At 48.5% G+C, this 11,548-nt stretch overlaps 3 protein-coding genes and 1 long non-coding RNA gene across 4 annotated transcripts in view; 2 read left to right on the forward strand and 2 right to left on the reverse strand.

Moving 5' to 3' along the window:
• Positions 1-4,084: 4,084 nt before the first annotated feature.
• BOLA1 (bolA family member 1) lies at positions 4,085-5,297 on the forward strand. Its single transcript, XM_039841458.1, has 2 exons — positions 4,085-4,196; positions 4,553-5,297. Exon 2 carries the CDS (start codon positions 4,556-4,558, stop codon positions 4,964-4,966), a length of 411 nt encoding a protein of 136 aa, XP_039697392.1. The 5' UTR covers positions 4,085-4,196; positions 4,553-4,555; the 3' UTR covers positions 4,967-5,297.
• Positions 5,298-7,390: 2,093 nt separating this feature from the next.
• The window catches only part of SV2A (synaptic vesicle glycoprotein 2A), a 17,467-nt gene continuing 13,309 nt past the window's right edge, over positions 7,391-11,548 (reverse strand). The window contains exon 13 of the mRNA XM_039841455.1: positions 7,391-7,645. Within this exon, the coding sequence (XP_039697389.1) occupies positions 7,639-7,645 (7 nt within the window). The 3' untranslated portion in view covers positions 7,391-7,638. The remainder of the gene's footprint in view (positions 7,646-11,548) is intronic.
• On the reverse strand, positions 8,894-11,508 carry LOC120585174 (synaptic vesicle glycoprotein 2A-like). Its single transcript, XM_039841457.1, is given in 4 exon segments — positions 8,894-9,215; positions 9,617-9,776; positions 10,808-11,017; positions 11,020-11,508. Coding segments are annotated over 4 exon segments (582 nt in total). The 5' UTR covers positions 11,048-11,508; the 3' UTR covers positions 8,894-9,031.
• LOC120585186 (uncharacterized) lies at positions 9,774-10,368 on the forward strand. The gene is made up of 2 exons (XR_005648267.1): positions 9,774-9,878; positions 10,128-10,368. It is a non-coding gene; the product is annotated as an uncharacterized LOC120585186 (long non-coding RNA).

Consider the following 11,548-nt stretch of genomic DNA (forward strand, 5'->3'; position numbering starts at 1 on the left):
TAGCCCTTCTCAATAGATCAGGCAGCGGGAGAATTTTATTCCTCCAAGGTATAGGGACAACACCCTTGTTCAGCAGGAAGTAGTTACAGAAGAAGAGACCTTCGACCCTAATCCCTTAAGAATAAGGAGGATAAAATCTCCCAGGGAGTGGGGGCGGAAATGAGACCACATAAAGACTTGGGCCCCAGTCCTTGCAGATGTGGAAACCACTGGTCCACATGTACATTTGACCAAGGTTTGACTGACTACGACTTTTCTGGGATGTGGATAATGAGCAGGCAACAAGCTGGAAAAGGAAGTCGCCCAAGCTCATAAACAGCCAAGCAGAGCCAGCCCCTGAGTCTGGAGTACTTTTCTTCTGTGTTGCCACCCTTGCGCTGAAGCAAGAGCTTATTAAAATTTGTCTAGAAAATTTTCTGGGGTTTTCTCTCAATTTTTATCTTGGGGAACCCAAGAACCCCATCACCAGTGACAAAACCCTTGTACCAAACTGTTCACTGGGTATTTCAACCCATTTGTCCCAACTACTCTATCCAAATGTGAAGTTAGTGAAACAACCCCACCGTGCTCTTATGCTGTTTTCCTGAATTGCACCAACAATCTTCCAGGTACCTAAGCCAGAATCTTCTTCCTGCATCTCAATAAGCATATCCAGTCAGTTACTTCCTGGAAATCTCAAGTCTTTTCCTCCATACTCTTGTATGCTTCATCATTCGCTCTTTGACCAGCAACAGCCCCTGTGGATTCCTTTGCATAATCCACCTGCCTTCTGTATAAATCTTTTCTGAAAGTTCTGTTTCTTCCTCCTCAGCTACCTATCCCTGGGAATTCTATATTCCCCATACATTTTCATCCTTTTCTGAGGATATCCCATAAAGACAGGTGGTAGAATGCTACATAGAAAAGAACAAATTCTATTCCTTGAGCCTTTTTCTGATGTTCTGTTCACCTTTATTCAACCAACATTTATAGAGTACATGCTAGCTATCAAGCAATGGGTATGCAGGTAACATACTAGTACAAAGAATTCTGGAAATTAGTTAATACCAGCTATCTGTAGAGATGACCTCTGGTAAGAATGCTGGTATAGATTTGTGAAACATCCAAGTCCAAAAGTGATGAGAGTTTCCTTAGTAGTAGAATATAACAATTCTAACCCAATCGATTATCATTTCGGAAGATGCATGTGTTAATAGCTCTGGTCCACATAGAGTATAAACGGAAATTACAGCAGGATTGTCTTGTGTTTCTCCAGCACAGTATGTGTCTGCTAGACAAGTTTGTGCTATTATGGAAGGGTCCCTAGCTGTGAAAGCACCAGCCTTTTCTCAGCCTGGGTGAAATTTCTGAACACTAACTTAGTTCACATCCTGTGCTGAGTTAACTTTGCATTTATTCCATTTCAAGATAAAAATGACTGACAAACGGAGAGCCAGTTACGGGAAGATATATATATATCACTAGAAGTTAGCAGATTTGCATTCTAGACTATTCCTAAATTTTCTGGTGTTTTTTGTTAGTTTGAGTCTCCAAGAAGCCAGTCAACTTTGGAAGTTCTGATGGTGTTGAATTTTCAGACCTACAGGGTCTGAATCCAGATAGTGAGGACCCCTCCACAAGTCTGGTGTACCCCGAAAGGCGCTGCTTGAGGGACCAGCTGACTTCCCCCTCTCTGAGCTCTGATGAAATTTTTTTTTTTTCTTTTTACTTTTATCACAGGGATCCTGTGCTGTTAGAAAAGGTGGAAGGAAAAGAAATTACACTGAATTATGTGACAAATCTTATGCTGGGGACTACCTAGGAAGTAGATATAATTTTTTTGTTTCACAGAGGAGTTAAAGGACTTGCCAAAGTCACACAGACCCTTATTAAGAACATGATTAGCACCCAGGTCTGCCTGAGTCAAAGACTTCACCACTTCACATTGTTTCACTAACTGTTCAATTTCATGAAGTCACTTAACCTTCCCAGCATCACTTTCTTCCTGTTGGAGAAAGATAGACAACACTTTACATTCCATCCAGCTATAAAACCTTATTAGATAAGTCTAGATAGGCCAATATCTGTAAAATCCCATTCTCAATTACTATCTATTGCTCCCCAGAGCTCCTTTCCCAACATTCTTACTAGAACTATTAGAAAGTAAAACAGAGGAGGCTGTTTATAAAAATAGTACACCATCACAGACAAACAGGCTGGATCTCATTTCCTTAACACCTCTGAGATTTTTAACCAAAGGCAACTAAGTTCCTTCCCAGGCAATCTAGTTAATCAAACATTTGTTTTGCATTCTAGCTCCATCCCACCATTCAACCATAGTCCTCTCCCTTTCCCCTTTCCCTCCACCCCCAGCCTCCTCCATACTGTACTGCTTAACCATCCATGAGATGAGCAAGGCTTTTCCACAGCTCCCTGCCCTTGCACATACAGTTCCCTCTAGCTAGAATGTTCATCCTCGACCTGCAGAATCCTCCTCATCCAGTTTCAGCCCCAGGATCACCTCTTCCTTCTTGAGGCCTTCCCTGCTCCCAAACACGACTTCAGTGTACCGACCTCTCTCTGGCACATCCTGATTGGTAGAACCACTCTACTGTGCTTTTGGCCTTGGTCTCACTTTTTGTGACCACCTCAAAGGAGAGACCATGTCTTCTTTATCTTGGAGTCAGGAGTCCTTAATTCCTTCTACCTGGTTCTTAAGAGGGTAGTGAAATGTTTTGGCATAAATAAATGAAACAATACACAGAAAATTAGTGTTGTCCTTTCTAAAATATTTCTCTTTAGTCAACAATCACTCTCCAAATGCCAACTATCAACAGTAGACTTGGTAGCCAGAGTGATGGAAGATATAATAGGAGCTTGTCAATTAAATAATATATTCTACCATAACAGAGTTGAATAAATTAGAATAAGTGTAAAGAACCTGGTTCCAGAGCCTGGAACCTGAGCGGCCAAATGCTGGATTAGGAGGCAGAATAGCTTAATGGTTAAGATCGCACGTTCTACAGCCTGACTCTGGGTTTGTTTAACACGTCTGCACCGGGGGCAAATTACTAACCTCGAAGGGTCTCTGCTTCCTCAGTGGTAAAACGAGAGTAATAACTAGCTACTTTGTGGGATTGTTGTAAGAATTAAAAGTTCATAAATGTAAAACATTTAGAACAGCACCTGGCACCAAGGAAGCGGGGGCATCCTAAAAATTCTTTGAGTGATTTTGTCATTTCAAAAGTAAACATTGGGCTTATCCTAGCAGTTCCACTCCTGGATATAAACCAAACAAATGAATGTTCGCGGCCAAGAAAAAACATGTACAAGAATAGTATATTCATATAACTGCAATACTACACGACAATAAAAATGAACAAATTACTGCCACACTCATGGATGAATCTTAACATGGTGAGCAAAAGAAGACAAACATGAATTCATACTATGTGGTTCTACTTTTATAAAGTTCAAAAACGGACATCCCCACTTCCTATCACCATCATCTCTGTCCCCTGGGCTCTAGCCATACCTAACTGCACCCCAAGGAACCACTCCACAAATTTTTCTCTCCTAGCCTTTGTATGTGTAACTACCACAACTATGAATGAATGAGAAAGGGACTTTCGTGCTGTCTCTTCTAGATTGTTCCCCCAAAACCTCTCCGAAGTTTCTCAGGGCCCCCCAAGTCTGGGTGACGTGCCTCCTTGGCATCTTGATCTGAGCCCTATCATAGCACTTAGCAATTAATTGTCCTCTCACTTGTCCATCTTCTCCAGTGTTCTGTAAACCCCTTGAAGACAGGCTCTGCTTTATTCTCCAGCCTGCAGGACTGGCCTGGCGCGCAGTAACTATGTATTCAATAAATGGAATGGACTTCCACTATTTCGTATGTAAAATGGAGTTGGGCTAGACGATCGACAAAACCTAGTGGAAATAAAATGTATCAAATAGTCCCAAACCCATGTGCGCGGGGATTTTTTGTTTGCTGCATTCCACTGCTTACGAACCTCCCACGACCTCAATGGTCGGGAGAATAAGAGACTACAACTTCCGTGAGCCCTCGGGGCTCCAAGTGGCAACTGCCCCGCCCACTGATGCGTCGCGAGGACTCCATTTCCCAGCGTGCCTCAAGACGCGAGGACTGCGTTTCGCCGAGAACGTTTGGTGTCGTGTTCCTGATCCGAACTGCGGTAGCCGAGGCCGAGTCGCAGGTAGAAAGGGCCCAGCCTAAAGTTCAAAGGGGACATTGGCCCAGCGAAAATCCGGAGTTGCACATACCCGCTTTTGCAACCTCCAGTCCATTCCTGCTAGTCCCCTTATGAACGAACGCGCCTCGCGCGCGACCCCTCTCTAACCCGCTGTCGCCGCTCCTCTGCCCGCGGCTGGAGGCCAAATTTCCCGACGTCACACAGGAAAAGGGCGGGGTCTCGCGGTCCGGCGTCTGGGCCCGCTCCCTGCGGCATCCTTTTGGGGACGTTGGCGGTGGGGATGGGAGAGTAGTGAGGCTGGGCTCTCACCCGGCGGGAGGCCCTGGCCCTCACTGCTCTGGTTTTTGTCTCTACGGCAGCCGATGCTGAGTGGGCAACTGGGCAGGCGCCTGTTTCCCATGGCCGGCCGCGTCTGTCTGTCCCGGGGCAGCGCGGGATCGGGGGCATTCGGTCCTGTCGAGGCCGCCATTCGCACGAAGTTGGAGCAGGCCCTGAACCCCGAGGTACTGGAGCTGCGTAATGAGAGCAGCGGCCACGCGGTCCCACCAGGCAGCGAGACGCATTTCCGCGTGGCGGTGGTGAGCTCTCGCTTCGAGGGGCTGAGCCCCCTGCAGCGGCACCGGCTGGTCCACGCTGCGCTGTCGGAGGAGCTGGCTGGGCCGGTCCACGCTCTGGCCATACAGGCGCGGACCCCTGCCCAATGGAGGGAGAACCCTCAACTAGACGCGAGTCCCCCCTGCTTGGGTGGGAGCAAGAAAACCAGAACCCCCTGAATTCCAGGAGAGAGCGAGGAGCAGGATCCGAATGGGTTGTGTGAGATTTAACTACTGGGACCTCTTCCCTTCATTGCAGTCCGGTGGTGGTAATGGATGAGGACCGCTGGGCCCCATTCAGCCGCCACATACATATTCTCCAAAGTAGCAACTCATTTCAGATCAAAGCTGACCCAGGGAACGAGCAGAATCACTCGATACTGCTCTTGCCTTGACTATTCAGGAAAAGCTGCCCAGTCATTTCATGTTGAATTGTGACGAAGGAACCAACCACCAGATCTGATGATTTGGAAGTAATCCTGCACATTAAAAGAAGAATTATCATACGAGATGCATTGCTGTGTTATCAGTGGCCTTTTGAATCAGTGCTACAGGTGTTCTTGGGAGAAGGATAGGACGGACTTCTTTGGGGGAAGTGACCTAGTTGGATCTTCAAAGGAAAGCACAGAATTAAACCAGAAAGTTGAGGGAAGGTGTTGCAGACAAGGGGAAGACTCCCTTCCCCCGCAAAGGCACGGAAACTAAACTGCAGTGTGACTGATTGGACAAGACAGGAACTGTAGACACATTTGAGTTTCCTGGGGGAAACTCAATGTTTGGCTTTCTAACAGCCTGTCCATTGCCAAAAGGATTTTCATTTGTAAGAAAAATCTTTAGCGGGGGCGGGCGTGGGAGGGGGACTAAAGCAGTGAAAATATAACCTAGAAAATTAGTATAGAAGACAGAGAAAACGTTAGCCTTCTTGTTATGAGTTCCGAATGTTGTCATATTTCTGAAGAGAGCTCAAGTAATGTCTAAGCAAATCTCTGATGATCTCAATATGGAAATAGAATGTAAAAAGGCTTGATTAACGTGTGCCTTGACCATTGGGGGCTAAAGAGTTTAGACAGTATCTGATTGGGCAGTAGGGGAGCCATTGAAGGGTTTTGGGGAAGGGCATGCCAAAGAGCATTGTGGGGCAGATCTGGTGGTGATGCGTAAGTGGATTGGCACAGGAGATTGGAGACACAGAGATCAACCAAGAGTGAACATGGAGCCCCGACTTAAATCAGCTGTGTGAATGGAAGGGCAGGAGTTCATTAGAGAGCTGCCATAAAATCAGAAAATGGCTTGATTAGAACAGAAATGGACTAGATTGAGAGGGAAGTCTAGGTTAACCCCTAAGCAGCAGTTACCAGATTTCCTCTCAGAGAAGAATTCCCAAAGGAGCTGTTTAAAATGTGGATTCTAGGTCCCCTCTCTTCCAAACACAGGATTCTGATTCTGTAGGAATGGAATCTGGAATCTGTATCTTTAAAAGACACACAAGAGGATTTGGAGAAAATTTGTTCTCAAGCAACATTACTCCCAAGTTTTTGTTTTTATTTTAGGGGTTTCTAAACATTTTAAACTTTATTTTTGTAAATTTTATTTTATTGTGGTAAGATCGCTGAAAATTGAGATACCGTCCAAATTTTTAAGGGTACCTTACATTACCCTTGACTCTACGTAACAGTGTCCGACAGCAGATCCCTAGAGCTTACTCATCTTGCTTATGCCCATTGATTGTAAGTCCCCAATCCTTCTCACCCTAGCCTCAGGCAACCTCCATTCCACTCTTTTGTATGAATTTGGCTATTTTAGATGACTCATGTATGTGAAATCATACAGTAATTGACTTAGCATAATACCCTCATGGTTCATCCATATTGTCACATATTGCAGAATTTCCTTTGTAAGGCCAAATACTATTCCATTATGTGTATATAACACATTTTCTTTATTTGTCTGTCAGTGGACACTGAGGCCATTTCTATATCTTAGCTGTTGTAAATAGTGCTGTAGTAAACATGGAGGCCCTACTATCTCTCCAAGATCCTGATTTCAGATCTTTTGGTTAAGTACCCAGAAGGGGGATTGCCGGATCATACAGTAAGTTCTGTTTTTAATTTTTTAAGGAACCTCCATATTCTTCTCCACAGCAGCTGCACCATTTGCATCCCCACCAACGTGCCAGGATTTCAATTTCTCCACGTTTTTACCAACACTTTTTTTTGTCTTTTTTGGGTAAAAGCTATCTGACAGGTATGATGTCTAACACTGAGCATGTTTTCATATACTTATTTGGCTATTTGTATGTCTTCTTTGGAGAAATGTCTATTCAAGTCCTTAGCCCGTTTTTCAAATCAGGTGATTCGTTTTTTTTTGCTCTTGCGTCGTAGGGCATTGCCCCAAGTCTTCAAAAATGAGAATACTGAGGGGCCCCTCCAACTGCAGAAGTAGGGTCAGAAGAGAGGCCAACTGAGGAGTAAATGTGATACCTCGTGTTATTCTGGCCTTCAGTTTAGAGAGAAGTTGTTTCTCCATCTCATTATCATCCCCTCCCAGCAGGCAGAACAGAGCTGTAGGGTGTAGGTGCAGAGGCAAAGAAGCAGACGTAGCCACTTTGAATTTTAAGGATTTGTTGTTTCCTTTTTATTTTTCATCAATTATTTTTCACTTCATTTTTCACATCAACAGAGTTGGATTTAGGGTTCCCTTGGAGAGCAAGGGGGATGGATGGGTCCCTCCAGGGGGTGCAGGGAAGAGGGCTGCGTCAAGCAAGTGAAGGGGAAGGGAAGGGCACACACTCATCCACTGGGCACTGGAGGAGAAGGCAGTCTTCTGAGCACAGACACCAAAGAGTTAAACAGTCACCACCTGGTTCAGTGTTACAAAATGGGGGGGTGACCATAAGGTGGGGGCCCAGACGCAGCAAGAGGAAAGTGAATTTGGATTTTCTTTTTTGTTGTTGTTTTCACTTTTTTCCTTTTTTTAACATTTTACAAACAGCTAAAAACTACAACACATCACAGCTACGGTGGGGAGGAAGGGGACACCAAAGAAAGCAGCCACATGGAGTGGGGTAGGGCAGGGGCAGCTTAACCTACAGGGGCTATTGTGTGGAAAGGGTGAGATGGGGAAACTGAGGCTTTGGTCCCTGCAGTAAGGGTCCCTGGCTGACTACCCAACCTCTTTCCACTCGGGAGTGGTTGCTGGGAGGCCCCTGCTCCCTGCCCCTGTTCCAGCTCCTTGTGCTTTGTGATCTGCTGGTTTGACCATGTGCCTGGTTGCTCCCCCTCCCCTGCTCTCCTGCCTGTGAGGGGCCAGGCCGGGGGTGGGAGGGCGGCTGTGCTGACTGAGTGGAGGCCTGTGCTGCTGATTGGAGGGGAGGTGCCTTCAGACCGCCCTCGGCTGTGGGACCCAATCCAGCCCGGCTAGGCCCGGGGCTCCTCCTCCCAGGCCTGGCACAGAAACACCATCCTGGTGGTACTTCGGGGGGCAGGGTTGTGTGTGTGTCCGTTGAAGTTACCCTTGGCTTGCATTTTAGGACAGCATAGTGACACCCCTGCCCCATGGCGCACACACACACACACACACACACACACACACACACACACACACACAGTCCTGCTGAGCTGCCTCAGAACTTAATATATAAATAAATAAGAGTCAGAAAGCTAATTTCATAGAATTCAGGCTTGTTATAGCCCAAATTGAAAGGGAAGTGAAGGCCAAGGGGCTGAGGTTTATTGCTGCTCCCCCAGCATCCAACAGGAGGTGCGAGAAGGCGCCCGAGGCCCTTCCGACTCTCAGTTCTTTTGGTCCGTGGTCTACACCAAGCCCCAGCCCCCGACATAACCACAAGCCCGTGGTTTCACCAGGGCCTAGGCAGAGGGAATGAGGGGGAAGGCAGGCAGCCTGCGCTGGAGGGCCTGGAGCCAGAAAAGGCGATGGTCCCTCACGAACACGGGGGGCGGAAGGGGGCCAAACCTTCTCTGTGCAAAGTCAAGGGTGGTAGGGAGGTGGGAGTAGAGCTGCATCCCAAACCGGATGAGGAGCTTTGTATTCCTCACGGGTTCACGTAGTCGTTAGCCAAGACGACACACACACACACACACATCACACACACACACACAATGGCTAAGACGCCAAACACATGGAGAGTGAGGGTTTCTGGGGGCCAGGATGGCAGGGCAGGGCAAGGGGAGAAGGAGTCGTTGGTCTCACAGTGTGCCTGCCACCCCCGAAGCCCCAAACACGTCCTCACTGCAGCACCTGCCCCCGGGTCTCAGGCAGCTTCAGGGCCAGAGAGCTACCGAGGGCGAGGGCAGCCGAGGCGAAGAGGATGGGGGCAGCCTTGGTGATTCCCACAAAGGACGTGAAGATGCTGATCCCCAGCACCGCTGCCAGCTTACACAGGGCATTCAAGAAGCCGAAGGCTGTGGTCCTGTCCAGGGGTCCCCCAGCGCAGCACAGGTGGGTCAGCCCAGGAGGCAGACGAGGAGGAGGCATGGGAGGGTTTGTAGGGGAAGGGCGGGGAAGCAGAAGTGAGAGACGGGGGGCCGTGTCCGAGGGGGGGAGGAAGGGCAGAGTTCGGAGAGGTGAGGGATGCGCACCGGGGAATATAGATAAATCGGGAGGCCGGGGAAAAGGAGACCAAAAAATCGGATTAATAGTTAAGACTTCAAGGAGTGAATACAAAAGCTACCAGCTTTTAGAGGAGAAACTCAGTGGGAACGTGTACCCTTCTCTCCCCGAAGATGCTTGTCCCATTCAGCCCCACTTCCTCGCCCCGCTTGTCCCCTGCCCTCTCGACCAGCTGCCCTGCCCCCACCACACTCCAACTACCTCTTGTCCGAGGGGTAGAGTTCGACAGTCAACACGTCCAGCGCGTTCCAGGATGCAATGCTGACCCCCCCAAAAAGGCAGAGCAGAGCGATCATGGCTGACTCACTGTTCCCAAAAGACAGGAAGAAGCAGGAGACACAGGACATCACGCTGGAGCCAGCTAGAGGCAGGAAAGGAGAGAGCGGCGTGAGCCAGGCCATCGCCACCCACCCTGACCCATCAACTGGCACTAGGGCAGCCCAGGGTGAGACTTTTTCCCAAGGTACCCAAAAAGGAAAGCTTTTCACTCATCCCCAGCCTCCCTTCTGATTGTCTTCTTAATGTCAGTACCGACCACTTCTTCGATGCCAGCTGTGGGCCAAGCAACTGGATCTAATACATCACTGATCGAATGCATCAACCCTATTGAAGCAGGAGAGGCAGCCTAGGGAAGGTCCCCCTATCCTCCAGGATGCAGCTCTAGAATTTTTCCTCGGTCCCTCACTCAGCCCTCTCTTGTTTAGATTTCAAGTTTGAGACCCCAGCATGAGAAACAAGCCAAGGCCAGGAGACAAGACAGATGAAGACAGATGGCCTCGGGCCACCTCATCCCCTCCAGGTGGCACGGAAACAAGCCCAGATGGGAGGCGGGCTAGATGGCCTCGGGACACTCCGACCTGCCCACGCGGCTGGGCAGACTCTCTCTGGGCTGCCCACACTTTTCTCTTAAATGTGTACTTCCGCTTTACTAAAACTTGCGCTTTCCTGCCTGCTGTCTGTCGTGTCCTTGAATTCTTTCTCATGCCATAAGACAAGAACCTGGTCACCGGAGCGCCGGGGTCAGGGTCCTCCTTTGGACTCCCGCCCCATCGAGCTCTATGAGGCAGGTTCTGTCACTACGAGGCAGGTTCTAGCATCACCCCCCTATTCCACATGAGACACCTGGGCTCACGAGGTTACGGAACTTGCCCAAGGTCCGTGGTGGAGCTGAGAGTCAAAGCCCATAACCTCAAAGCCTGTGCCCTGAACCACTTGCTATGCCGCTACCTCCCTCGCCCCCCAGAGAAGCTTCCAGGCCAGGCCCCACCCCCATCTTGCTGCCAGCCCATAAGCAGGAGATGTGAGCTCTTCCTGACAGAGGTGGCCTGGGCCGACTATCTCCCTGGCTGGCCCTAATCAGTTCTGACACCACCCCCCAGCCTCTCCCCTTACCAAGCATTCGGAGCCGGCCAATCTTGTCCATGAGCAGGGCGGACACGATATTCCCAGGAAGCACAGCCAGCGTCCCCAAGAAGCTGACGAAGTATACCATGTAGGCGCCTTCTCCCGTCCCTGTCACATCTAGTGGGCAGCCCTCCTTGTTGTGCAGGAATGTGCTATTCACCAGACGGCTGTTCACAAACTTGTACTCAAACAGGTCTGGGGTGAAGGCCAAGACAGGCAGGCAGTCATGTCGAATGAGAGACAGAGGCTGCTACCGCTTAGGGCTCAGGGCTCTGCCTTTGTGGGGTTTAGCATTGGGGGCTCTCGAATCCGTTCATGGAACTTATTGCAAAACATCAGATTATTAAACATCACCACAGGAGCTAGGAATCTTTACAGCAGAAAATGTCCATAGTCTATCGACTGAAACGGTGTGACTGGCTTTTGCCAAGTTTTCTCCTTAATAGTCTATTTCCTGGTCATTTTTTTAGTCCTCCATGCTGGCGATAAGCAGTAGCAGTGCCATGGTGTAGGAAAAATTAAAATCATTAGAAATCCTATCCATTACTTTTTCCTGCAAGGTGGGAAAAGCTCACCTGGTACGCCATGTAGAGGTGGGAAAGCCCCCCCCACTAATGCCATGTGCATATAGTTTGGGAATCACTGATAAAGAATTAGATTAAAGCAATGATTCCCAACCTTTTCCCCACCAAATATTCCTTTTATTGTTTTTCTTTTTCCCAAAAGACC

This window comes from Pteropus medius, unplaced genomic scaffold (genome assembly GCF_902729225.1).
Source record: "Pteropus medius unplaced genomic scaffold, Ma_sr-lr_union100, whole genome shotgun sequence".
NCBI classification, from domain to species: domain Eukaryota; kingdom Metazoa; phylum Chordata; class Mammalia; order Chiroptera; family Pteropodidae; genus Pteropus; species Pteropus medius.

Excerpts from the sequence above, each read along its gene's own strand:
- BOLA1 (XM_039841458.1), top strand. The coding sequence starts at position 4,556 with ATGCTGAGTGGGCAACTGGGCAGGCGCCTGTTTCCCATGGCCGGCCGC.